This window comes from Ambystoma mexicanum, chromosome 6q (genome assembly GCF_040938575.1).
Source record: "Ambystoma mexicanum isolate Mex_15411 chromosome 6q, UKY_AmexF1_1, whole genome shotgun sequence".
Lineage (NCBI taxonomy): Eukaryota > Metazoa > Chordata > Amphibia > Caudata > Ambystomatidae > Ambystoma > Ambystoma mexicanum.
In genome coordinates, this window is record NC_090937.1 from 894,723,598 (window position 1) to 894,747,472 (window position 23,875).

At 48.0% G+C, this 23,875-nt stretch overlaps 1 protein-coding gene across 1 annotated transcript in view; it reads left to right on the forward strand.

Annotated features, from left to right (window-relative positions):
* The window catches only part of GALNTL6 (polypeptide N-acetylgalactosaminyltransferase like 6), a 2,999,321-nt gene that overhangs the window by 2,953,379 nt on the left and 22,067 nt on the right, over nucleotides 1-23,875 (forward strand). Inside the window, exon 12 of the mRNA XM_069631416.1 lies at nucleotides 17,005-17,121. Within this exon, the coding sequence (XP_069487517.1) occupies nucleotides 17,005-17,121 (117 nt within the window). The remainder of the gene's footprint in view (nucleotides 1-17,004; nucleotides 17,122-23,875) is intronic.

Sequence of the window (23,875 nt, forward strand, 5' to 3'; positions counted from 1 at the left end):
GTGCCAGGCCTGTGTGCACTCCACTGGGGTGTGATTTCTATGTTAAGTAATTAGCCACCAGCTGCGTACGGGCTGCCTCACCCCGTGCCCTCTCCCCTCCCATGCGCAGCGGGCGTGCATGTGGTTGGGGATGTGGGGGCACCACCATGTCCACGGCCAGGCCCCGGCGTGTTGCAACATTGTGCAGGACACATGCTGCCACTATGATCCTGCACACGACTGGGGGCGCATATAACAGCTGGCCGCCAGAACGGTCAAGGGAGCGAAAGCGTGACTTGAGCACTCCGAATGTGCGCTCCACTATGCCCCGGGTTGCAATATGGGCTGTGTTGTATCTTACCTCTGGAGGCGTGATGGGGTTCCGAATTGGCGTCATCATGTGGGTGCTCAGAGGGTAGGCACTGTCCCCTGGTGAGGAGGTGATGGGTATCATTAGTGGGGAAGTGACATAACTCTGCATCTGACATGCATGCATGTGCAGTGGCATTCATACTCACCAAGCAGCCATGTATCGCCATGCCGCCCAGCTTCTAGGTCCCGGCTTAGGGTAGACATTCGGTAAATGAAGCTGTCGTGGGTGGACCCTGGATAGTTGGCATATACTGAGGTGATGATTCCCTTAGCATTACATACTACCTGCACGTTGATGGAATGCCAGTGCTTGCGGTTCCTATAGATGTGCTCAGATGCCCTGGGGGGACGTACTGCCACATGGGTGCAGTCAATGGCACCTAGCACTTTTGGGAATTGTGCCACACCGTAGAAATCGAGGGTGGCAGTCTGCCTTTCTGCAGGTGTCCTGGGCAGGTATATGTGCCTACGGACTGATGGGCGTGCAGTGATGATGTTCAAGACCTGGTGTAGGCAGCGTGACTGCGTGGCCTGTGACACCCCACCCACTATGGCACTTGTCCGCTGAAATGATCCTGTGGCCAAGAAGTGCAGTACATTGAGGACCTTCTCCAGGGGGCTGAGTGCTTGGGTGCACAGGGTGGGTGATGTGAGGTCATCCTCCCACTCACTGACCAGGTCCAGTATTATGTGTGGGGGAAACCTGTACCTCCCATACACCTGGTCATCAGGCATCCCAAAAAGGCTGGTTCTGGGAGTAAAAATTCGGGCCTTCACTATCCTCCTCCTCCTCCTTTGGTAACCCACGGCCACTGCTGCTAGGAATGGTATATCCATCTTGGCGTATGAGCTTGTTTGTTGTTTGCGCGCACTTTTATGCTGCGCGGGTCGACGTACACCTGCTTCATGCTGGCGTACGTGTCTCAGGATTGGACCATTTATTTTTCGGCACGTCGTAGGCGAACGTGTGAATCTTCCCACCCACCCCAGGAATACACGTAGCACGCTCTCACAGGCACAGTCGCGGGTAAATATTCCCGCCCACCCCTGGAATACATGTACCCCACTCTCACAGGCCCAATCGCGTGTGGAAGTTCACGTGCACCCCGAAGTACACGTACCCAGGCCAATCGCGTGTGGAACATCCCGCGCACCCCGGAGTACACGTACCCAGGCAAATCGCGTGTGGAAGTTCACGCGCACCCCGAAGTACACGTACCCAGGCCAATCATGTGTGGGACTTCCCGCGCACCCCGAAGTACACGTACCCAGGCTAATCGCGTGTGGAACTTCACGCGCACCCCGAGGTACACATACCCAGGCCAATCGCGTGTGGAACTTCCCGCGCACCCCGAAGTACACGTACCCAGGCAAATCGCACGCCTGGTGGAGGCTGCCCCTGCACTGCTGGGGGGTCGGGATGCATGGGGACATGAGTGGGCGCCTGGTGGAGGCTGCCCCTGCACTGCTGGGGGGTGGGGGTGGTGGTAGACATGAGTGGGGGCCTGGTGGAGGCTGCCCCTGCACTGCTGGGGGGTGGGGGTGGTGGGAGACATGAGTGGGGGCCTGGTGGAGGCTGCCCATGGTGGCTGGGGGATGGGGGTGGTGGTAGACATGAGTGGGGGCCTGGTGGAGGCTGCCCCTGCACTGCTGGGGGGTGGGGGTAATAGGGGACATGAGTGGGGGCCTGGTGGAGGCTGCCCCTGCACTGCTGGGGGGTGGGGGTAATAGGGGACATGAGTGGGGGCCTGGTGGAGGCTGCCCCTGCACTGCTGGGGGGTGGGGGTAATAGGGGACATGAGTGGGGGCCTGGTGGAGGCTGCCCCTGCACTGTTGGGGGGTGGGGGTGGTGGGAGACATGAGTGGGGGCCTGGTGGAGGCTGCCCCTGCACTGCTGGGGGGTGGTGGTGGTGGGAGACATGAGTGGGGGCCTGGTTGAGGCTGCCCCTGGTGGCTGGGGGGTGGGGGTGGTGGGAGACATGAGTGGGGGCCTGGTGGAGGCTGCCCCTGGTGGCTGGGGGGTGGGGGTGGTGGTAGACATGAGTGGGGGCCTGGTGGAGGCTGCCCCTGCACTGCTGGGGGTGGGGGTAATAGGGGACATGAGTGGGGGCCTGGTGGAGGCTGCCCCTGCACTGCTGGGGGGTGGGGGTGCATGGGGACATGAGTGGGGGCCTGGTGGAGGCTGCCCCTGCACTGCTGGGGGGTGGGGGTGCATGGGGACATGAGTGGGGGCCTGGTGGAGGCTGCCCCTGCACTGCTGGGGGTGGGGGTAATAGGGGACATGAGTGGGGGCCTGGTGGAGGCTGCCCCTGCACTGCTGGGGGTGGGGGTAATAGGGGACATGAGTGGGGGCCTGGTGGAGGCTGCCCCTGCACTGCTGGGGGGTGGGGGTAATAGGGGACATGAGTGGGGGCCTGGTGGAGGCTGCCCCTGCACTGCTGGGGGGTGGGGGGGTGGGAGACATGAGTGGGGGCCTGGTGGAGGCTGCCCCTGCACTGCTGGGGGGTGGGGGTGGTGGGAGACATGAGTGGGGGCCTGGTGGAGGCTGCCCCTGGTGGCTAGGGGGTGGGGGTGGTGGGAGACATGAGTGGGGGCCTGGTGGAGGTTGCCCCTGGTAGCTGGGGGGTGGGGGTGGTGGTAGACATGGGTGGGGGCCTGGTGGAGGCTGCCCCTGGTGGCTGGGGGGTGGGGGTGGTGGGAGACATCAGTTGGACATGAGTGGGGGCCTGGTGGAGGCTGCCCCTGCACTGCTGGGGAGTGGGGGTAATAGGGGACATGAGTGGGGGCCTGGTGGAGGCTGCCCCTGCACTGCTGGGGGGTGGGGGTGGTGGTAGACATGGGTGGGGCCCTGGTGGAGGCTGCCCCTGGTGGCTGGGGGGTGGGGGTGGTGTTAGACATGAGTCGGGGCCTGGTGGAGGCTGCCCCTGCTTTGCTGGGGGGTGGGGGTAATAGGGGACATGAGTGGGGGCCTGGTGGAGGCTGCCCCTGGTGGCTGGGGGGTGGGGGTGCTGGGAGACAGGAGTGGGAGCCTGGTGGAGGGTGCCCCTGACTGCTGGGGGGTAGGGGGTGCAGGGAGACAGGAGTGGGGGCCTGGTGGAGGGTGCCCCTGACTGCTGGGGGGTGGGGGTGGTGGGAGACATGAGTGGGGGCCTGGTGGAGGCTGCCCCTGGTGGCTGGGGGGTGGGGGTGGTGGGAGACATGAGTGGGGGCCTGGTGGAGGCTGCCCCTGGTGGCTGGGGGGTAGGGGTGGTGGGAGACATGAGTTGGACATGAGTGGGGGCCTGGTGGAGGGTGCCCCTGACTGCTGGGGGGTGGGGGGTGCAGGGAGACAGGAGTGGGGGCCTGGTGGAGACTGCCCCTGGTGGCTGGGGGGTGGGGGTGCTGGGAGACAGGAGTGGGGGCCTGGTGGAGGGTGCCCCTGACTGCTGGGGGGTGGGGGTGCTGGGAGACATGCATTGTTGATCAGTAGTGCAAGGTGACATGTGGGTTGGCTGGGGGGCATGCCCATGGTGGATGGGCTGCCTGCAGGACATGAGCAGGGGTGCAGGGTAGTCCCCCGTGGTGTGGGCTGCCTGCAGGGGCTGTGGAGGTTGTAGAGCGAACACCTAGGAGGACTCACATGGCCAATTCACGTGTAGTTCTCCCCAGAACCCCTGAAATACACGTACCCTGCTGAAATCTCGTGTGGTACTTCCCGCGCACCCCTGAAATACACGTACCCTGCTGAAATCGCTTGTGGAACTTCCCGCGCACCCCTGGAATACACGTACTCTGCTCGCACGGGGCCAATCGCGTGTGGAACTTCCCGCACACCCCTGAAATACACGTACCCTGCTCTCACGGGGCCAATCGCGTGTGGAACTTCCCGCGCACCCCTGAAATACACGTACCCTGCTGAATTTGCGTGTGGAACTTCCCGCGCACCCCTGAAATACACGTACCCTGCTGAAATCGCGTGTCGAACTTCCCGCGCACCCCTGGAATACACGTAGCTTGCTCGCACGGGGCCAATCGCGTGTGGAACTTCCCGCGCACCCCTGAAATACACGTACCCTGATGGAATCGCGTGTGGAACTTCCCGAGCACCCCTGAAATACACGTACCCTGCTGAAATCGCGTGTGGAACTTCCCGCGCACCCCTGAAATACACGTACCCTGCTGAAATCGCGTGTGGAACTTCCCGCGCACCCCTGAAATACACGTACCCTGCTTCCACGGGGCCAATCGCGTGTGGAACTTCCCGCGCACCCCTGCAATACACGTACCCTGCTGAAATCGCGTGTGGAACTTCCTGCGCACCCCTGGAATACACGTACCCTGCTCTCACAGGGCCAATCGGGTGTGGAACTTCCCGCGCACCCCTGAAATACACGTACCCTGCTCGCACAGGGCCAATCGCGTGTGGAAATTCCCGCGCACCCCTGCAATACACGTACCCTGCTGAAATCGCGTGTGGAACTTCCCGCGCACCCCTGGAATACATGTACCCTGCTCTCACAGGGCCAATCGCGTGTGGAACTTCCCGCGCATCCCTGAAATACACGTACCCTGCTCGCACGGGGCCAATCGCGTGTGGAAATTCCCGCGCACCCCTGAAATACACGTACCCTGCTGAAATCGCATGTGGAACTTCACGCGCACCCCTGTAATACACGTACCCTGCCGGAATCGCGTGTGATACTTCCCACGCACCCCTGAAATACACGTACCCTGCTGGAATCGCGTGTGATACTTCCCGCACACCCCTGAAATACACGTACCCTGCTGATTTTGCGTGTGATACTTCCCGCGCACCCCTAATGCACACGTACACAGGACAATTGCGTGTGGAACTTCCCGCGAACCACTGAAATACACGTTCCCCGCTTGCCGTTTGCTCTTTGACAGCCCTGTGAACTGGTCCAGGGTTAGCGCAGCCCTTTGTGATTATTTGGGGATTTTGAAGGCTTTTCCTTGCGCGAGGGCGTTCTTGGGGGCGTAACTGGCGCTGCTGCAGGGTCGCTGTGCCACGCTGCGCCACGGCTGGTTTTGGATGCGAAAATCCATGAATACGCTGTGCGCGGAAATCGATTTTAGCGCACGCGGCTGGCGCAGACATTCGCACGGGCACGCTGTGCGCCAGTCGCGTGCGCCACTTTTGTGCGAATTTCTATGAATTACCCTGAAAATCTTCAGTAGAATTAGCAAATCGTTCCAACTGCTTTTTCCTCATCCATCTGCTTACTGAGACGCAGAAAACAATATCTCTTAAAAGGATTAATCACAGTAAAAACAAAACCAAAAACAATCTGAATGATAGATTGACAATTTGTTAGTGCCTCATTTAAAGATCATAGTTTTTTAAGCTGGTTTAAGCCGGTCACTAATATTGCAATATGGTAGAAACTGAAATAAAAAATGTGGAATGCCTTTTCTCAAATTGTTAAAATATGAGCAACTAGAGGTAGAATTATGTTTCCAAAGAAGGGTCACAAATGCTAGGGGGAATGGTCAATCAAATCTTTGAATATAATTGTTTTAGGTAGAATGCATCATTTACATCAAGGTTGTGGTGTACACATAAATGTGACTTGTTTTCCAAATATAGTTATCAATTTTCAATATCACCACATAGTTCAACTTTTCAATCCAGTCTATATAAGCAGCTTTATTTATAGCAAACCTCTTGTTTATGCAGCACTATTCCAAGAATCAAGTGGATTATGTTTCATGGTGATCATACTCGTTAGCCAGGGGCAAACTAAGACACCCTGCCCCCAGAGATGTGACAATGAATTGTCTGTGTTTATATTCTCATCAATTGGGTGAACCCCAACGCTTCTACATCTCTGGAAGGAGCTCAATACCCTCCTTTTCAAGGAATGGCTCCTCCCTTTTTCTTAGGGCCCACACTCATTGCGCTCTACACGAAACTGAGATGGGGCAGTCTGTTCCCCCCTGTTTCCTCCCATGGTTGTTTGTGGATATTTTGCTGCCTAACTGTCCACCATCTACCCTGCCCTGTTTTTAGCTTCCCACTCCTGTGTTTCTCTGTTTCCCTCAATGTGTAAGTGCTCTGTTGCTATGGTCAAACACCATGTGTTCACATGTAATGCTGCAGCAGAAGAGCAGAAGCAATGGAGTGCTCATGGGGAGCAGAGGAAGACACTCATGATCCCATTTTCACTTGTGGATAAACCGTCTTAATTTAGCACACTCTCAAACAGTATCACCATAGGTGACCGCAAGTTATAGCTTAGCTTTGTTGAAATCCAAGGTAGGCCTAATTGCCCTCCCACAAAACACAGTCCAAGAGTAGTGTAAACCCTTGAAATACATGCCACAATAGTCAACATCTGTGATAGTCGTTATGTGTTCACCAGTCAACTGTAAGCAGAATGTAACAAACAATATAAAATAGTTAGCATCCCATGACCGTGAGGTTGGTCCTGTTTTCTCTCAGATTAACCAAAACCTTTGAGTTGCATGAGAAAACCATCGTTGATTTGTTGATAGTAGGGCACACTCATCTGCGAACAGAACAATGTTGAGATTATGACCATATGGTTTAGGTGTGTGAGCATTTAGTTCAGTAATTTCTAGGTCACTGAGAAAGAACGAAACAGTGCCAAAAGAACCTTTGCCATATGCCCATTTCAACTAACATTAATTCACTTCTCTGACCACCCAGACCACGTTTCACAGGCTGTGGGATTGAGGCTTTTGCATCCAACAAAAACTCCACGAACGTGAGCTATGCCAAAGTGCCCCTTTGCACAAGTAGGTAAAGCCTAACAATCTTGTTGACTGCCTCTAGCCCATCATTGTGAAACCCTGTTTGGAGTCTGTGTAGTATCCTTCTTTCCATGCATCATCCATCCAGACGGTTGAAGAATCTTTGCCATAAACCTTTCCCAGTGTGCCAATGAGTGATGTCAGTGATAATTGATAATTCACTGGGCCCTCTCTAACCACTGACATGTGGGATATCTGTGATAAGAAAGATGCCAGGACCATGTTCTATTGATTAAATACATTTATTTTGGGTTGAAATACAAATATGCATCAACTAAATTGACTGATCTTGATGTGTGCCATACCCCTAGACTAAATCTGGTACCTGATGTTATTATCGGTTTTGCAAACATCCAACATTCCACCATTCTACAGCTCTCACCTTCTAGTGATATTACTGAGTTCACTCCTCATCCTCTCCCACAGATGTTTTCACATACTTCACCTCTCTTTGACTTTCCTGGGATTAATATTCCTTCAACACTTCACCAACCCCTTGTGAATTACAACTTCTTTCAACCAATCACTATCGGTGTAACATCATCATTCAACACATTTATACTTCCTCCTAATGTCATCACCTACCCCAACTCTTCAACTCTTCCTCCATAAATTACTGTCTCCTCCAACTCTTTACTGCACCATCAATATATTACCACCTCCTTCTATACCTATTACAAAATATCATCTGTCATGGTGTGCAATCCTGAGCTTGTTTAAAATGTTTGCTGCGCAGAATGATGCTGTTTTTATCTCACAGAAAGAGACCTTTCCAAAACACTTTGCTGGGCCATGTCAACTAACACAACAGCAGCTAAAATATGATTTGCCAGCATGGCAGCTACAAACTGACATATGCATTCCTGAAACAGCATGCTGGGATCAAAAGAATTCGAACTTCAATGGGCTTCCTTTATCAGTAGACACCACTTTTTAAACTGCATGTAAATGCATTATCTAATGGCCAAGTGGCGGATCTTTAGTTAAATATTAATAGAAAAATATACCTATATCTCTGATATAGTAGCAAATGAGGAAACACAGTGAAAACTGATATAACATAATCTGAAGTCATCCTATTATCAACCCTTGCAGCAACAGCACCGTGTGTGTGTGTGTGTGTGTGTGTGTGTGTGTGTGTCTGTGTCTGTGTCTGGTCTTGGGAGACATACCTACAACAGTAGTTGGACCTGCCTAGGAAGTACTATTTTCTTAGCTGGGAAGTATTGACACCTTCCAAGGAGAACAAGATATACCTATTCCAGGAGTGGGTTGATATGACATGGCATTTATAATGTGCCCATTCACAAGTGTTTCTAGGCATAACAAGGCAAGGAGGGGGAAACAAAGAGAGGACAAACCAACAATCTTACTAGGCCATGTGTCATTCAGATAGCAAAAGTGCAGGGAAGAGGGAGAGGAGAAGTGCAGGAGGTGGGGGAGAGGTGCAGGTAACTGAATAAGTACAGCCAGCAGATGGCTCACAAATGCAGAGAGAAGGGACAATAGGGATGCCGTTACAGACCCTTAATTGCTGTGGGAGCCCGGAGGCAGTGCAAAAGGCAACTGGACAAAAAGGAGCCTGGGCCCTAATTCAGTCAATATCCAGGGTGACCAGTGCGCAGAGCAGGCAGGGACATCAGCACAGGAGAGGAAGAGAGAAAGCAGAAGCGAAACGGAAGATCTTGAGTTGCTTCTGGAACAGGAGGTGGTTCGGCTCAAGTTTGAGAGAGGCAGAGAGGCTGTTCCAGAGGGAGGCCCCAGCCGAGGAGAGAGATCTGCCCCCAACTCTCAGCTTGGAGAAGCGTCTGACCCTCAAAGAGTTAGAGTTGAGTGGAAAGCTTGAGAAGGAAGATGTTTTTGAAGAGAAATACCTTGTGGACGATGCAAAGGGGCTTGAACCTAATCCTTGCAGCCACGGGGAGCGATTGAAGAGATTTCACTGCTGGAGAGAAACAATCCCTGTGCTTGAGGCCAAGGACATGTCTTGCAGTCTTGCAGTCTTGCAGTTCTGAATGACTTGTAAAGGTCGAAGAGTAGAGGCAGGCAGATTTAGAAAGAGGCTGATGTAGTAGTCCAGCCTAGATAGGCCCAGAGTTCTGGAGACAGTGAGCTTCTGGAGAAAAGTGAGAAAAGGAACAATACCTCTGAGGAGGTGCAGCTGATAGTTTGACTGCTTAGAGACTTCGGAGATGTGAGGCGGGATGGAGAGGGTGGAGTCGAGGATGACACCAATGTTCTTAACCTTTCAGGAAGGAACACGGAGAGGGCCCAGAGTCGGCGGCCAAGGAGTAAGAGGAAGCGGGAGAAGGTGTCCCACTGAGGAGGATCTCATTCTTACTGGCATTAAGGCAGAGATCATTGGTGGTACACCATTCCTGAATTGCGGCCAGACAGTCTGGTATGAGAGAAGGAGTAGAGGTGAATGAGGGGAGCCTAAAAGAGAGCTGGGTGTCATCCGCATAACACTGGACATTGGAGCAGAAAGTAGTGATGCAGTGGAAAAGAGGTGCCAGGTAGTGGTCGAAAGGCCTGAGAGAAAGGTTAGACCCCTGTGGAACACCACAAGTAGAGAGAGAGATAGAAGAGAGGAAATACCCCAGTTGGACCTTAGAGGGTCGGTCAGTGAGAAAGGAGGTCAGCTAGGCCAGGACCTGATCAGTGATACCCAGGATATCATGCAGGCGATTGAGCAGGATGGCATGGTTGACCAATACAAAAACAGAGGATAGATCAAGGAGAATGAGGACAGAAGGAAGATTAGAATCAAGATTGGAGAGCAGGTCTTCATAGGTGTTCAGGAGAGCATTTTCTGTGCTTCTGGCAGCTCTGAAGCCAGAATGTGGTAATTTTTTATTTATTTTATTTATTTTACATTTTTAAAGCACTCACATAGCCCACAGGCATCGAGGCGCTGTTGCAGGAATTGTTTTGCATTTTATTTTAATTGCGTAATTGTTTTTGTCTTAGTTGCCAATAAACACCCAGAGGTTTCTAAGCATGGACTCGGGGATCGAACCTGCGTTGCTTCGTGACGTCTTGCTTCCAAGGTGCACACGTTGCCGCTGAGCTATCCTCCCTGTCATGGAGTCAACCAACAGATTCAGTAGGCAGATGAAGCTGGGAGATGGCCAACTGTTCCAGGGGTTTGCCCAGGAAAGGAGTGATGGAGATTGGATGATACTTAGCCATAGAGAAAGGATCGGCAGAGGGCTTCTTTAGAAGGGGCTGTATAAGGGAGTGCTTAAGGTGGGAGGAGAAGGTTCCAGTGGCAAAGGAGCAATTGTGGAAATCGGACAAGGCTGGAGCAAGAGTGTCAATGTGGTCCTTGATGGTTCTGGATGGACAGGGAAGAACCTCCTTTGACAAAACCTCATAGATCGGACTTGTCTAGAAACATTGTGAGGGGTGAAAAAAGGAAAGGGTAGAAAGGAGGACGAGCAATGGCCTCAGACTGGCCAGGAGCGGTATAGGAGGTGGAAGACAAGGTAGAAGAAGAGATGATGGACACAATGTCCTGAGTTTTAAAGGTGAAGTGAGAAGCCAAGGCAGTGCAGAGGGCCTGGAAGGTAACAGGCAATGTAGAGACTGCAAGAGGATTGGCCATGCAGGTTTTGAAAAGTTCGGCCGAGTTGTTAGATGCCGCAGAGTTGCAGACTTGGATGTAGGCTCTCTTCTTAGAGAGGACAGAGAGTCTGTACTCGGTTGAGGACTTGGAGCTTCAAAGGGGCCTCTACAACACAATGGGTGTGTCACACAAGCGAGATATGTACTGTAGTGCTGGTGCCTGGTATTCAGGGTGGGTAGGCTATTTTTCATTTTCAGTGGGGAGAGCTAAATAAGGATCTCTGGGGTAGTTTGAGTAAATCGTTCCTAATAACTTTAGAGGTTCATTTGAACTGACCTGCTGTTGACAAGGCCTTGCTGCAGTTGGACACTGGCACCCAGGACACATCTGCTGAAATGGTAGTCTCTGCAATTGTCACTGGCAAACTAGTTGGGAAGGGCAGAAGACGGACTGCAAGAAATTCCACAAAATGTCAACGAGGCTGCTTTTGACACGCTAAACATTTAACTGATATGAACACCATTTGAGCTCTGTCAATCTGATCATCACCTACTTTTATAAATTTTCTTTGGGCTTTGAGCTGTTTACACTTTTCAAAGCACAGTGAGTCATTAGAGTCAGCACAACACTTAAGTCTGATTGGGTTTCATTTCTTCATACCGAGGTAATGTATAATGAATGCCTATATATCAAATATTTTATCTTGAAAACCTTTTTAGTGAATGCATTTTTTTTTGGGTGGTGTCCCCCCAATCTCCTGTTTCCCACCCCTAAGATCCCATCCCGACCAGTTACGAAAAATATTTAACCCTTTACGCCACCCTAAATACATTCAGTATAAAGGTTTTCAAGATAAAATATTCGATATATGGGGATTCAATATTCAGTGGTCTAGGAGCCAGCTGTAGGCAGGTCAGGATAGGGTTCAGCTGCAGGAAAGTCAGAGTTACAGAGGGTCTTCTAAGCAAACAAGTATCAGCTTCAGAGTTAGTGAAAAGTGTTCAGGGACCTTATAGAATGTTCCTTATATATGTTCCAGTCCTAGGCCTGGGTGACCGGCATGGGCAAACTCGCAAACCCACCAAACACGCACTCAGCCGCACAGGATTGACTTGAGGTAAGCATTACCCAATCCAACACAGTACCTCAGCTAAGAAGAAGAGCTTGGAGATGGTTGTCTTCCAAAGGCAGCAGCACAGGACACCGTCCCTGGATTCTTGCTCTGAAGACAGAAGAAACGGACACTGGAGGGTAACTGGCAACAGCAGTGAACAGGCAAGGCTTCCAACAAAGGATTATTCAAGACATCAAATGGCTTTGCAGATTTGGCGCCCTTTTACAGGTACCTGATGAAGAGCTAATATCACTGGTTGGACTAACTTCACTACTCTGGTCCGGCACTCTGGTGCGGGGACTTCAAGGTCCAGCAGAAGTCCATCAAAGTTTCAGTATGAATTGGGCTTCAGGAAACCATGCTCAGCACACTGGCTCAAGGTGCTTGGGCATTGGTGGTTTGCATCCCAGCAAGGCCGCAGCTCTTCAAGGGATGGCTCAAAATGAAGAACCTCTTGATACTAGTGGGTCACACCAGCCTCTTGGTAGGACTCGTAGTTTTTGGCCCACCCAAGTCAATTGGAAGGAAGGGTTAAAACAGGCTCTGGTTAAACAGCAGGCTCTGTGGTCGCTGAAATTCATTAAACCCATCTTTTCTTCATATTCATCTTCAGAGTTAGTTCCAGTGGTTGACTTGTCAGCAACTTCCAGAATCGGAGTATTTATCAAGAACTCTTGCAAATACTGTCTGCAGTTTACAGAAAGGGGTGGCTGGCTGTCCAATCAGGAAAGTCAGCTCCCCAGCCTGAACTGGTTCCATTCAGGCAAGCTGGAAGAGAAAGGGCTGCACAGTTTTGGACTCCTCCCTAACTTCCTGACTTCACAGACAATTTGGAGCCTCGGCGGGAAACACAAAGAGTTCCCGAGAAAGACAAAACTTCATCCAGGACCTCCCCCACATAGAACATCATAGGAAGACCAAAGAAACAAGTGGATTTAAAATGGCAAAAATAGAAGGAGCCTACCATTCTAGCAGAATGGTGACCCTCCTGTACATTAACGGGCCGATTTCACAGCCTGTGTGTAATACTACTAAAACATCATTAAGCTCTAACCATTGCCACCATCTATTCAAGTTAGCTTGCTATTGTAACACAAATGTGATTAGGTCAGCGAGAAAGGGGGTACATATTATCTCCCCAGCACTCCTCATAAGGTGGGGTGTGCTTGTCTCACATTCAAAATGTAAATGGCATGGGAATCACACTTTACTATTGGGAACAGTAGTTCACGCAAGATATCAAGAGAAATTACAAAGGGAAGCTCAAAGGCAATCCAGCAACACTGCACATAAGATCCTGTGTGCTGCCATAGTAAATTGTATACAGCCCAAAAGATAAAGCGAACTATAGATCCATACACACATTATGAACAGACATAAAAAGGTCACCCATAAAAAGAGTGAAAGACAAGGTTAGAGGAGAAAAAGATTCACACTCACCTAGGAACAAGGACAAATACTCACTAAGTCCAGCAAAATGTTCTGGATTTGACACAGGTCAGGAAGATTTCTCACAAATATGAAAACCTTACCTAACACTCCAAAGTCAGTCCTCTGTATGTCCTCAGAAAATGAAGAATTCCTAAATATTTAGCGTTTTTTGCCCCTACACAATCTCGCTAGGAAACATTGTACAGTTTTCTATGACAATGTGAGCACTGAAACAGCTTTAAAAAAGTGTGCACAGAAGTTCACATTGTTGGAAACAGTACTGGAGTCATCCAACTCCATTGAACAAATAACTTACGAAGCTGAAGTCATTAGAATAATGGCAGATTTGGTACAAGAAGGTCCACAGAAAAAATAACCAACGGTTACCACTCTGTCACGTATTGCAGAACATACATGTTTGAAACTAAAGATCTGTTTGTTTGTGATATAAGAGTTGTGAGAAGTAAGGAATGGCATACAATAGATGGGGGTTATTTAGGAGAGACGTGTATAACATCAGTAGACTGTAAACCGAAATTGGAAAATAGAGTGGCATTCAAAGTAATACACAATAGGAGTTCTTCCAACAGGTAGGTCCCACATTGTCATAGGTTAAGAACACTGATAACAACTCAATCAAAAACAGAATGCCAGATTGTCACCTACCTCTAGCAATGGTAGAGATATGCGTGGCTCTTAGCAAGTAGGTCATGCTGTGCTGGGTGCATGAAGTGCCTTTCATGTTTGGCTAGCAGCAGGCAACATGCCATTTCCAGCCTCCCATCCATGGCTCAGGAATGAGGAGTACATTCTCTATGCATGCCTGAGCTGCAGAGGACTATGCATAAAGGTATCCGGATAAAGGGGCACAATCTACATGTCAATAGATTATTTTGGGAATATAAGCATTGAGTTCCCTACACTCCACAGTTTTTCCAAAGGTGAATATCATAAGAATGAAAGAAGTAAGATAGTTTTGGGCAGGGCAGATACTTTAGTGTCCAAGTGTATAATAATGCAATTAAAGCCTGAGGTTGGATAAAAACAGGAGCAATAGGAAGGGTAGTGATATTGTGGCAATAAGACCCAAGGCGGCGGGCCAATACTCGGGGCTGTAGTTATAGGCCCTTAACGAAGCCCCCGGGCATTACCTGCGGCAGTATTGGCCCGCCGCCGAGGGTCTTATTGCCATTAGTACCCCGGCCCCTTGGATCGGGGTGCTAATGGCATTTTTTTCTGTTCCGAAACACGTTTCAGAAAAAAATAAATAAAAAAATAAGCAAAAAAAATGGCCGCAACCATGGAAAGGGAAAATGTAGTCTGTTTTCCCTTTGCATGGTGGCCATCGGGAGCGGACGCGCTGGGAACAGAAGTGTTCCCAGCACGTTCGCTTCCAAGACCAGAAGAAAAAAGAAGGTAAGTGGGGTCGGGAGGGCAGAAGGGAGGGGATGGGGAGGAAGAAAAAAAAATACAAAAACGTACCGTGGTCTCCGGCGGGGGACGATGGGGATGGCCCCGCTCCGAGTCTCCACACGGCTGGAGGTTTCCATCGTCCCCCGCCGGAGACCGCGGGATAGAAGGTAAGTGGGGTGGGGAGGGAGGAGGGAGGAAAGGCTTGGGGAAAAATAAAAATCTTACCTGAGTCCCCGGCGGGGACGACCAAAGCCTCCAGCCATGGGGAGGCTCGGAGCAGGGATTGCCCCGTTTCGAGCCTCCTCATTGGCTGAGGGGCTGCCACGCCCCTCGCCGGGAACAGAGTAGCCGGCACGCATGGCGTGAACGGGAATACCGTGTGGTATGGCTCGCAAATGAGCCAATCACCACACAGTATTCCTGTTCAGCCGCGCGTGTCGGGTACTAATGATGATTGAAGCATATAGAGAGCAAACATTACAGTACATTTCACATAATGTGCCAAAATGGCAGGAATGTGTCTTTCCGCCATTCAACATCATCAAGAGCAGCACTACCCATGTCTTTGCCACACAGGCGATCACATGCTAATCCAGATGTAGGGGTCAATTTGTAGAGACACCTACACAAGTTACCAGCAACCTCGCTAAGCTTTGAAAATACGGGCAACACTACTTGGGAACCAGGCTGACAAGGGTAATGGCACCCTGGACTTTACATTAGAACAATGTCAGCTGCAGCTGCATTTATGGGATGCATGGACACTCCAATAACAGGAAGAACGGACAGGTGCAATAGAAACAACATTAATAGTATGTCCAAACATCTAACAATTGGAATACATGGGCATACGATAAATGCAAGCTAGAATAGTGTCTTGAAAACACTAGTTTTAAATTGCAGCATGTAGTTAAAATACCATCACAACAAATTTGAATGGTGAAAACAAATAATTGCACAGGTGGACTTGTCCCGGTTTGTTACAAAGAAACAATGTGGATGGTGTGTCACCTGTTTGTCTCGGGCAAATAAATTAGGCAAAGGAGAACAATATTGTTGAGCGATAGGTTCAGTCAAAGATGGTATGGGCTTTATATTAACTATATTTTAATGGTTACACATTATTTTACTTTTGATTGTTATTGCTGATTACATGAACCTCACTCGCTTTAAAATATGAGGATCCCAGCATTGGGCTTGCTATTTTGGACAGTGGTGCAGAATTCTTGGTGGAGGGAGGATGGGATTTGTATTACTCTGGCGTGTAGTGTGGAAAATGCACGTTTCTAGAGTTTTGCAGAGCTGGAGGATGGTTGGTACATTTCAAGCCTTTGCCAGAATTGAGTTCCAGGTGGCCCAGACTTGGCAATAGTATGAATGTTTGTGAGTCTTCTCTTTACAGGCTAGGTTAAACCCCAAATTTTGTTTTGCTATGCGAGGTACCTGATCCTGCAATAATGTGGAATTTAGCCGCCAAGTATGCTGGTGTTAAGTGCTTCGAATGTGATGCAGCAAACATAATAAATGGAATGTTCTACTTCATTGTCACTCTAGTGAAAACATGTTTAAATGACACTGATTGGGGCTAAATGTGTTTTCTCCATTCCATGTTATCTAAGCAGAAGCATTAGTACTAAGTACATTTGCTCCATTATTTATGTATTTTGTAGTAGAGCAACATTTTGATAAAATGGTCCCAGATCTACATAGTGGGCCTCATCACAAGTTAGGCATTAATAGCCCTACCGCCAAACCCCCCGGCGCTAATAGCGCCGGATCATGGGTTTGGCGGAACGAGTATTGCCCATTCCCCACTGAGCCCATTCGGGAATTCCCCATTCCCCATTGGGCTCAATGGTGAATTTTCACGCTCTTACCGCCAGCGGATTTCCTGACGGTGGTAAGAGCACGAAAATTCGGCGGATTTACCCCCAGCTCTGAGCTGGGGGGAAATCTGCCAAACCCGTGATTAAATGTGGCGGTAATAGCGCTACCACCACATTTAAGGGTTACCGCCAAACTCGTGATGAGGCCCAGTGTGTGTACAGCATGCTGATACACAAATCCGCACTAGGCATTTAATCAGTCTTGTGTTAACCTTTGTTTATAAATACCCAGCTTCAGACTATTGAGCGTATCTATAATGTAAGATGCAAAACAATACATGTTCCTTAAATGTTCAAATCATCCCTGTCAGCAGCATGAAACTTCACGAAAAGATGGTTCATCTTAAAAATGTTCTGTTTACTAATGTATTGTTATCTTTGTCCCCCATTTCCTTAACATTGGTAGAGCTGATGAATCCATTGACCAGTCTCCACAAAAGCTATACACGTTCCATTTTGTTTTTCAGATTCGAAATGTGGCTGCAAATCTATGTGTAGACAGTAAACACGGGGCCACTGGAACTGAGTTGAGGTTGGACACTTGTGTGAAGGATGGCTCTGAAAGGACATGGTCTCATGAGCAGGTATGCAGACATATTTGTGATTCTTTTGTGTTTAGAATCAGGAACAGATTTCTTGATGGAAGATGTTATGGGGAATGTTTACTGTGATGAATTACAATCTGGCAAGGGTGTGAAAGCTCTGGATTTTTTATTGTTATTTATTAAATAATACAATGATGCAGGTTATCCCATCTCTGAAAGGGTAATCTGCTGATCAGATTCCCTTTCCAAAGATTCCTGCCAAAAGCATAGTGTGACCCTGTGCCCTGCTGCATCAGTATCCTGATATGCAACGCCTGCTCTACCAGTTGCACAGAGCAGGTTCAGAGGTCACATATTCAAAAAAGCCAGGCCTCACATCAGGGGCCAGCATTTTTAAAAGGAAGGGTGCAGGGTTCTTAGCCAGGAAGAGATCCTTATAGTGTGGGGAGTATTCTGCAATTGTGTTTCTTTCTGCCTCTTACTCTTTCCTGCCCCTCCTCTTTCTGTAGCACAAAAACACTTTGGGTGTGATATCAGAAGTCTGCTTATTTCAAGAGCAGGGATTGGACCCATAAAGCAGACTGGTCTGATGACTCGATGATGTCATCACTGCATTCCTGGCAGTGACCTTACCCCATGCAGTCAGGGGATGGCAGCAGAGTTGACCTGCTGCTGGACCTAAGCCGCCGCTCTGCCAGCCACTGAGTTACCTGGGACCTCACCATGTTTGAGGAGCTCTGCAGTTGTTTGCCAGCCTTCCTCATGTTTGGGAGCCCAAGAAAAGGACTCACCCTGGCCTTGAGCCCCTGTGTTTGGACTCACAGCACCCTGAGAGCCAGGACAGCTGTGATCCTGTTTTTGTTTTGCTGTTGAACAGCTCGGAACATGTCTCAAGAACTGTTCAACACATTTGAACCAGCAGTACCCACTGTTGATGCCACTTGCTGTTTCCAGATCTTCACACAGTGCCAAGAAATCTGGTTCTGCGCTGCAGATCCACCAAGAACTGCAACAAAGGTGCTATTGACTGCTAACCACTCCCTTGGTCCATTGTTGGGCCTTAGAGACTGGTTAGGTCACTTTGAACCCATTTTGTTCACAAGTACACATCCTTTTTCAAGAACAGTGTTGCTCATGCTTACCTTTCACCCCTGATTCATCACTGCATCTACTATATTTGCTTTTCTCTGTTCTTTACTCAGTGGTGGGTTTTGCATAGTGTTTTTTCTGCTTAGTTATTATTGTATGTGATGTGCTTAATTAAAGTGTATATATTTTTATAGAAACTTGATTGAACATTCATTTATTTTTTACTGTAATACTTCCATGTTTAGATTGCTACTGAACCGCATTCACACCACTCTAAAGAGCATAGCCTTCCCTTTGACCAAGTTACCACAAAAGGCACAGTAGTTATATGTCTATTTTACTTGTATGACTGTGTTAGCTCTTGGTGTTTAGAAGTGTGAAGGCTGAGTGGACGTTTTAGCCTCTGCTCATCCTTGTACTCCTGCATGGCAGAAGTTAGTTCTTCACATTGATATTTTTGGCTGGTGTTGCAACATTTGTGGTTGGTGATCCTTTGCCACTGTCTACAATCTTGCTAAGGCTGTCCATTCTTATTTTGCTCATTAAATGTTATTTTTTTCTCCTATTCTCCTAAGTTTCTCCTACGAGTCCTGCAGTTTATTTCTTCATATCATAGTAAAGGGCAGCCAAGTCCCATCCAATATAAAACAATTCCAAGACATCCTCAAAGTATGACGTGTTATATGGATATATTTTAAAGTAATGCAAATTATGTTGTAAACTAAGAGCTGCATTCTCAACGTCAATATTAGCAAAAGAAAAAAAAACTGAAAGACAAATACACTTGCCTATCCACAAAAAATAAATATATATGTGCAGAACTCCAAAATGTAGCCTGGGTGAACTAAATGCAGTAAAACTTAGCTGCTCTTTAAGTAAGGGTGCAATTTTTCTGTAATCCGGTACCAGATACGTATTTTCTAAATGTTTTACTAAACCGGCACATACGCGCTAAGATTATTTTAAAATGTTCACTTAACAAAGCATGTGGTATCCCACACTCCCGGTCGACCCAGACCACCACGTGTGCGCAATGTCGATGATGATCATGCGGCTGCATGGGCACTGACTGCTCCTGGGACAGATGTAATTATGTTTTTTTTTTAATTAAAGCTTACATGTTTCGCTTAGCGTACAAAGAAGGGGTGGTGCCTGGCCACTAAATATACCAGCCACCACAAGTGGCTGGTGAGTTTTATTAGAGGGTGTAAATATTGTCCACAAGTATGTGATTACGACTGAGCATAGCGAGGAAGCTCGAATCATAGAGAACAGGTTTTAGAGTTTGGGGGATCCCCCCACTAGAACATGTCTTGAATTATGGGATACAATTGTGCATTGTACAGTACTCTTTCTGTGAAAAATTGGGTAAAAAGCCAACAAATATGGAAATGGTTTTGAACAGAAACTCGTGAAAAATCCAATAGCTGCAAGTCAACAAAGGTGCACAGGAGCGTATACCCAAACACGCTCATGCCTTTCCCCGGAATATGTACCAGAATGAAACACATTTTCACGCTGGCTGTGTCCATACATTACCATGCTGTCTCCACCAATATATGCCAGTATTCCCATTTAAGAATATACCCATGTTTACTTTGCACATCATGCTAGTACTTATACTATAAAAAAATTAAAATAAAAGCTGACTCTGATATTATATGACAGTACTCGTATATAAGAACATATTCCTGTTGGGTTGGAGGTGCAGTGCCACACAAAGAAATCATGCCCAAATTGGTTCCGATGTAGGCTAGTCAAATCACATAAGAACACTTACTATGCTTGCTTAATCGTAGATGCTCAGTTAGCCTAGCACACACACACATTCATCTCCCCAGAACATACACACGCATACGCTGATATACATACTCATTCACCCACCAGTCACACACCATACACCTTAACTCACAACCACTCACACTGCATTCTTCACACAGGCACTCATTCACCCAGAACATTCACACATACACGCACACACACGCACACACACTCACATTCATAATCATTCACCCACCATTCACTCGCCCATACACTTTCTTTCACATCCACTCACAATGCATTCTCAACACAGACACCCACTCACCCACCCAGAATATTCAAACACCCACATGATCACACCCCTGGCCATCAACCCAACAGTCACTCACCCATACATATTCTCTCACATCCACTTGCACTACATTCTCCACACAGCCACCTACCTACCTAGAACATTCACATACACACATAATCACATGCATACTCATTCACCCATCAGTCACTGACCCATACCACGTACATACATCTGACATTCTCCTCACACACACAAATACAAATATCACACTTTGCACACACAAATACACATTGAAACCCCACTGTTTGAGTGTGGGCCTAACTGACAGACTGCACACACAAATTCCTCTGAAACAGCCCCTGAACCATTCCCATGTTGCCGTGTCTTCTAATGCATTTGGTCATTCAGTTCATAATGCATTGTAACGGGGAAAAACGGTATGTTTCCCCAGTTAACATGCCTTAAAAACCCATCATGTGCTGAACGCACAATGATCACCACTGTGCATACATCAAAGTTAATAATAATGCTGACTGCCATGTTAAACCATGACAGGCACCAGTACATTGGATCCCGGCAGGTTTAGTGGCATAGCACACTAATAAATGACGGGACACTCTCTACTGGTGTCCCTGTGTATTATTTATTCACACATATATGTATTTCAATCTTATAAACAATATAATAATTGCCTCTTCATTTAGAGTCTTGTATGAGCAGCATGCTGGAGCGCCAGGGCCGAACAGCCACTCGCTCCATTCTCCCTGTGTGCGCGCCATGCTAGGATTTCTGTTCCACCTCTTGCTGATCGGCTCTCACAAGAACTCATTAAAAATAGATCTTGCAATGTCATTGGTCTATATGCCTGCTTTTCCTAAAGAAGAGGGGCCAGGTTGATTCCATATGAAGTCATTACATGAACAAAGACCACCCATTGCCTATGATCTTGCAGTCGACTCACATTTCGCTTCTCGTTCGGCCTTCTTCTCATACACACATTGTTCACTCAATATGCCCATGTGGGTACTTGTCTCCATCAACACATTGCTCTCAATTTGACCATCTTCTTGAAACTCCATGTTGCTGGTTTCATATGGTCCTTGCTGCTGACTTTGCCCACGTTCCCTGTGCCCTGAGGATTCAGCAGCATGTGGGCCTGGTGTGTATTTAGCATACAGTACCACTCTTTCTAGGTTCCATCTTTTCCCATCATGGGTGCTCACTTGATTGGTCCCTCTTTTCATTTCTTTCATGGAAGGAATGAATTGAGATCCTGTCGTTCTATCTTTATGCAACCACTTAATTGTATTGAATCTCCCCCTTGGACTGCTATGGCTTCCATGATGGTATCATGTGAGTCCATGCCTGAAGCAATCACAAGCTGAATAGCTCCCTGTATGAACCTATTAGTTTTCACTACTAGCCCTTTGGCTTGTGGGTGATATAGAGCTGCTTTTCCTTGCTTGATATTGTGTTTTCCTAAAATCGTTGTCATCTACATGGATGTCAAGTCGACCCCAGTAGCTGTTAATAGGGATCAATGTGATCTTATCGGGTGCAATTTATTTGCAGATGAAAACATGCTTGCAAAACATCTGGCGCACACCAACCCTACCCGATGTAGAGAAGAAGGGGCAACTGCCGGGTTATGTGTGCAATGAATATAAATCAAATGAAACAAAAATCTTACCTTTAAAAGGGGCTCAGTCAATGTATCAGGAAAAAAAAATGACATGCTTTCTTTTCCGGGATGCGAGAAATTAAATTGTGGGAGATAAGAATGCAATGTTGTTTTTTCATTTTTGACAAGCAGGGGATAAACCTGCATCCCCCAATCCCTTTTGTCACATACACCTCACCACCTCAACCCACAGTTGATAAGGAAGAACCCAACGTAGCAGCAAAGGAGAGACAGTTTCAAATGGTGAAAAAGCAACGGGCCTCAACAGCAACCAAATCCAAAAAGGCTTGGTGGCAAAGTATGTATGTGGCCAATTCACCATAGTAGAACACGCAGTAATGAGGCAATCAAAATAAATTATGCTATGAAATTGTTATATTAGTTCTCTGTGCAATTCCTCTCCTTCATACAACCTTTTTACCGGTTTACACATGGTCACAGTTGATATATCTGTACACTTGGATAAGTAGCCCACAATCACTATGCCTTTTTTGTGCTCAGAAAGCATGGTGTCCAACAGACCTATTAGGTTCAGTCCTATATTCTCCCATGCTCCTTCTGGTACTCATGTGGGTAAGTGAGGTGTTTACCTCACTCTTAGGCATTTGTTACTGTTCAAACATGTTTGGCATCTTCCTAGTCTGACTCTCACGTCATTGTCCATACTCGGCCACTAATAAGATTCCCTGATTTTACTGTCATATTTGTTCCTACATTACCAAAATGGGCCGAATCAATTATCACACATTGTAGCATTTTAGTTGGTATCACTTTATTGTTTCAGAATATTGATCCATTTTCCTCATACAGTTAATCAGGGTCACAGGCTCTCTGGTACTGCCCTTTCTTCTGGCCATCCATTTGTTTATGCATGTGGTCCATGTGATCACGTAAGGTGTGCTGAGGTCCTATTCCAGTTCTTGTACCAATGTGATTCACTCCCCTCGAGACATTCCACACGTTCTAGGTCCTCTACTGATGCTACAATCCATTCATCATGTACAAACGTGTGACTTTTGTATATGGTAGACTGGACATGTGGTCAGGTGGGAGTTTTTCCATCCAAGAATATGTAGTATATCATGGGTGTACTCATGTAGCTTTGTTGCAGTCCATGCATGTGGAAGACGTAGTAACACCTGGCCTTAACATGTGTATTAGTGGTTCATGGTCCATCCCCAAATAGAACATTGTTCCCCACACAAATGTTCTAAAGTGCTCAGTTGCCCATGCCCAGGTTAGCATTTCCTTCTTGATGATGGAGGAGATTTTTCTGCATTTGACAGTACCTTGGATGCAAAGGCAACTATGTGTCTATGTCTCACTTTTTGTGTGTTAAGGTGGCTCCAATGCCATACACACTGGCATCAACAGTAAAGTATGTTTTCCAGCGTGGATTGAATGGTCTAAGACACAGCTCGTCTAGAATGCTTCCTTATACATCTGCAAAGTCGTTTTCCTGTAGATCTGTCCTTTCATATCCTGTTCCTTTTTTCAGCAGTTCTCTCCTTCATACTGTCATCTCTGAAAACTGAGGAGCAAACTTCACATAGGGCCTCATTACGACCCTTGCGGAAATGGAAAAATGATGGCGGAAATGCAATACCGCCATCGAACACCGCTCGTTGCGATCATGACCCGTCACCGTAAAGTACGATGCCATTAGCGACACCGCAGTGAACGGCAACGCTAACTGCACCAAGTACGCGCACGCGCGCCTTGCAAAACCGGAATCACCGCCATGGCGCAACGGTACGCGAATTCTGACCCTAGCGGACATGTACTGAACGCCATCAAGCACGTCGTAAAGTACCATTCCGCCATGGCGAGAAATACGGCAACGCGAACCAACCGTAAATGGCCCACTGAGTGCCTGTACTCCACTCCCTGGCCTCATTGCACAACTCCTGGCAGGCGCAATGTACACACACTATGCAACCAGTGAAATCCACTATTCACCCATGCAT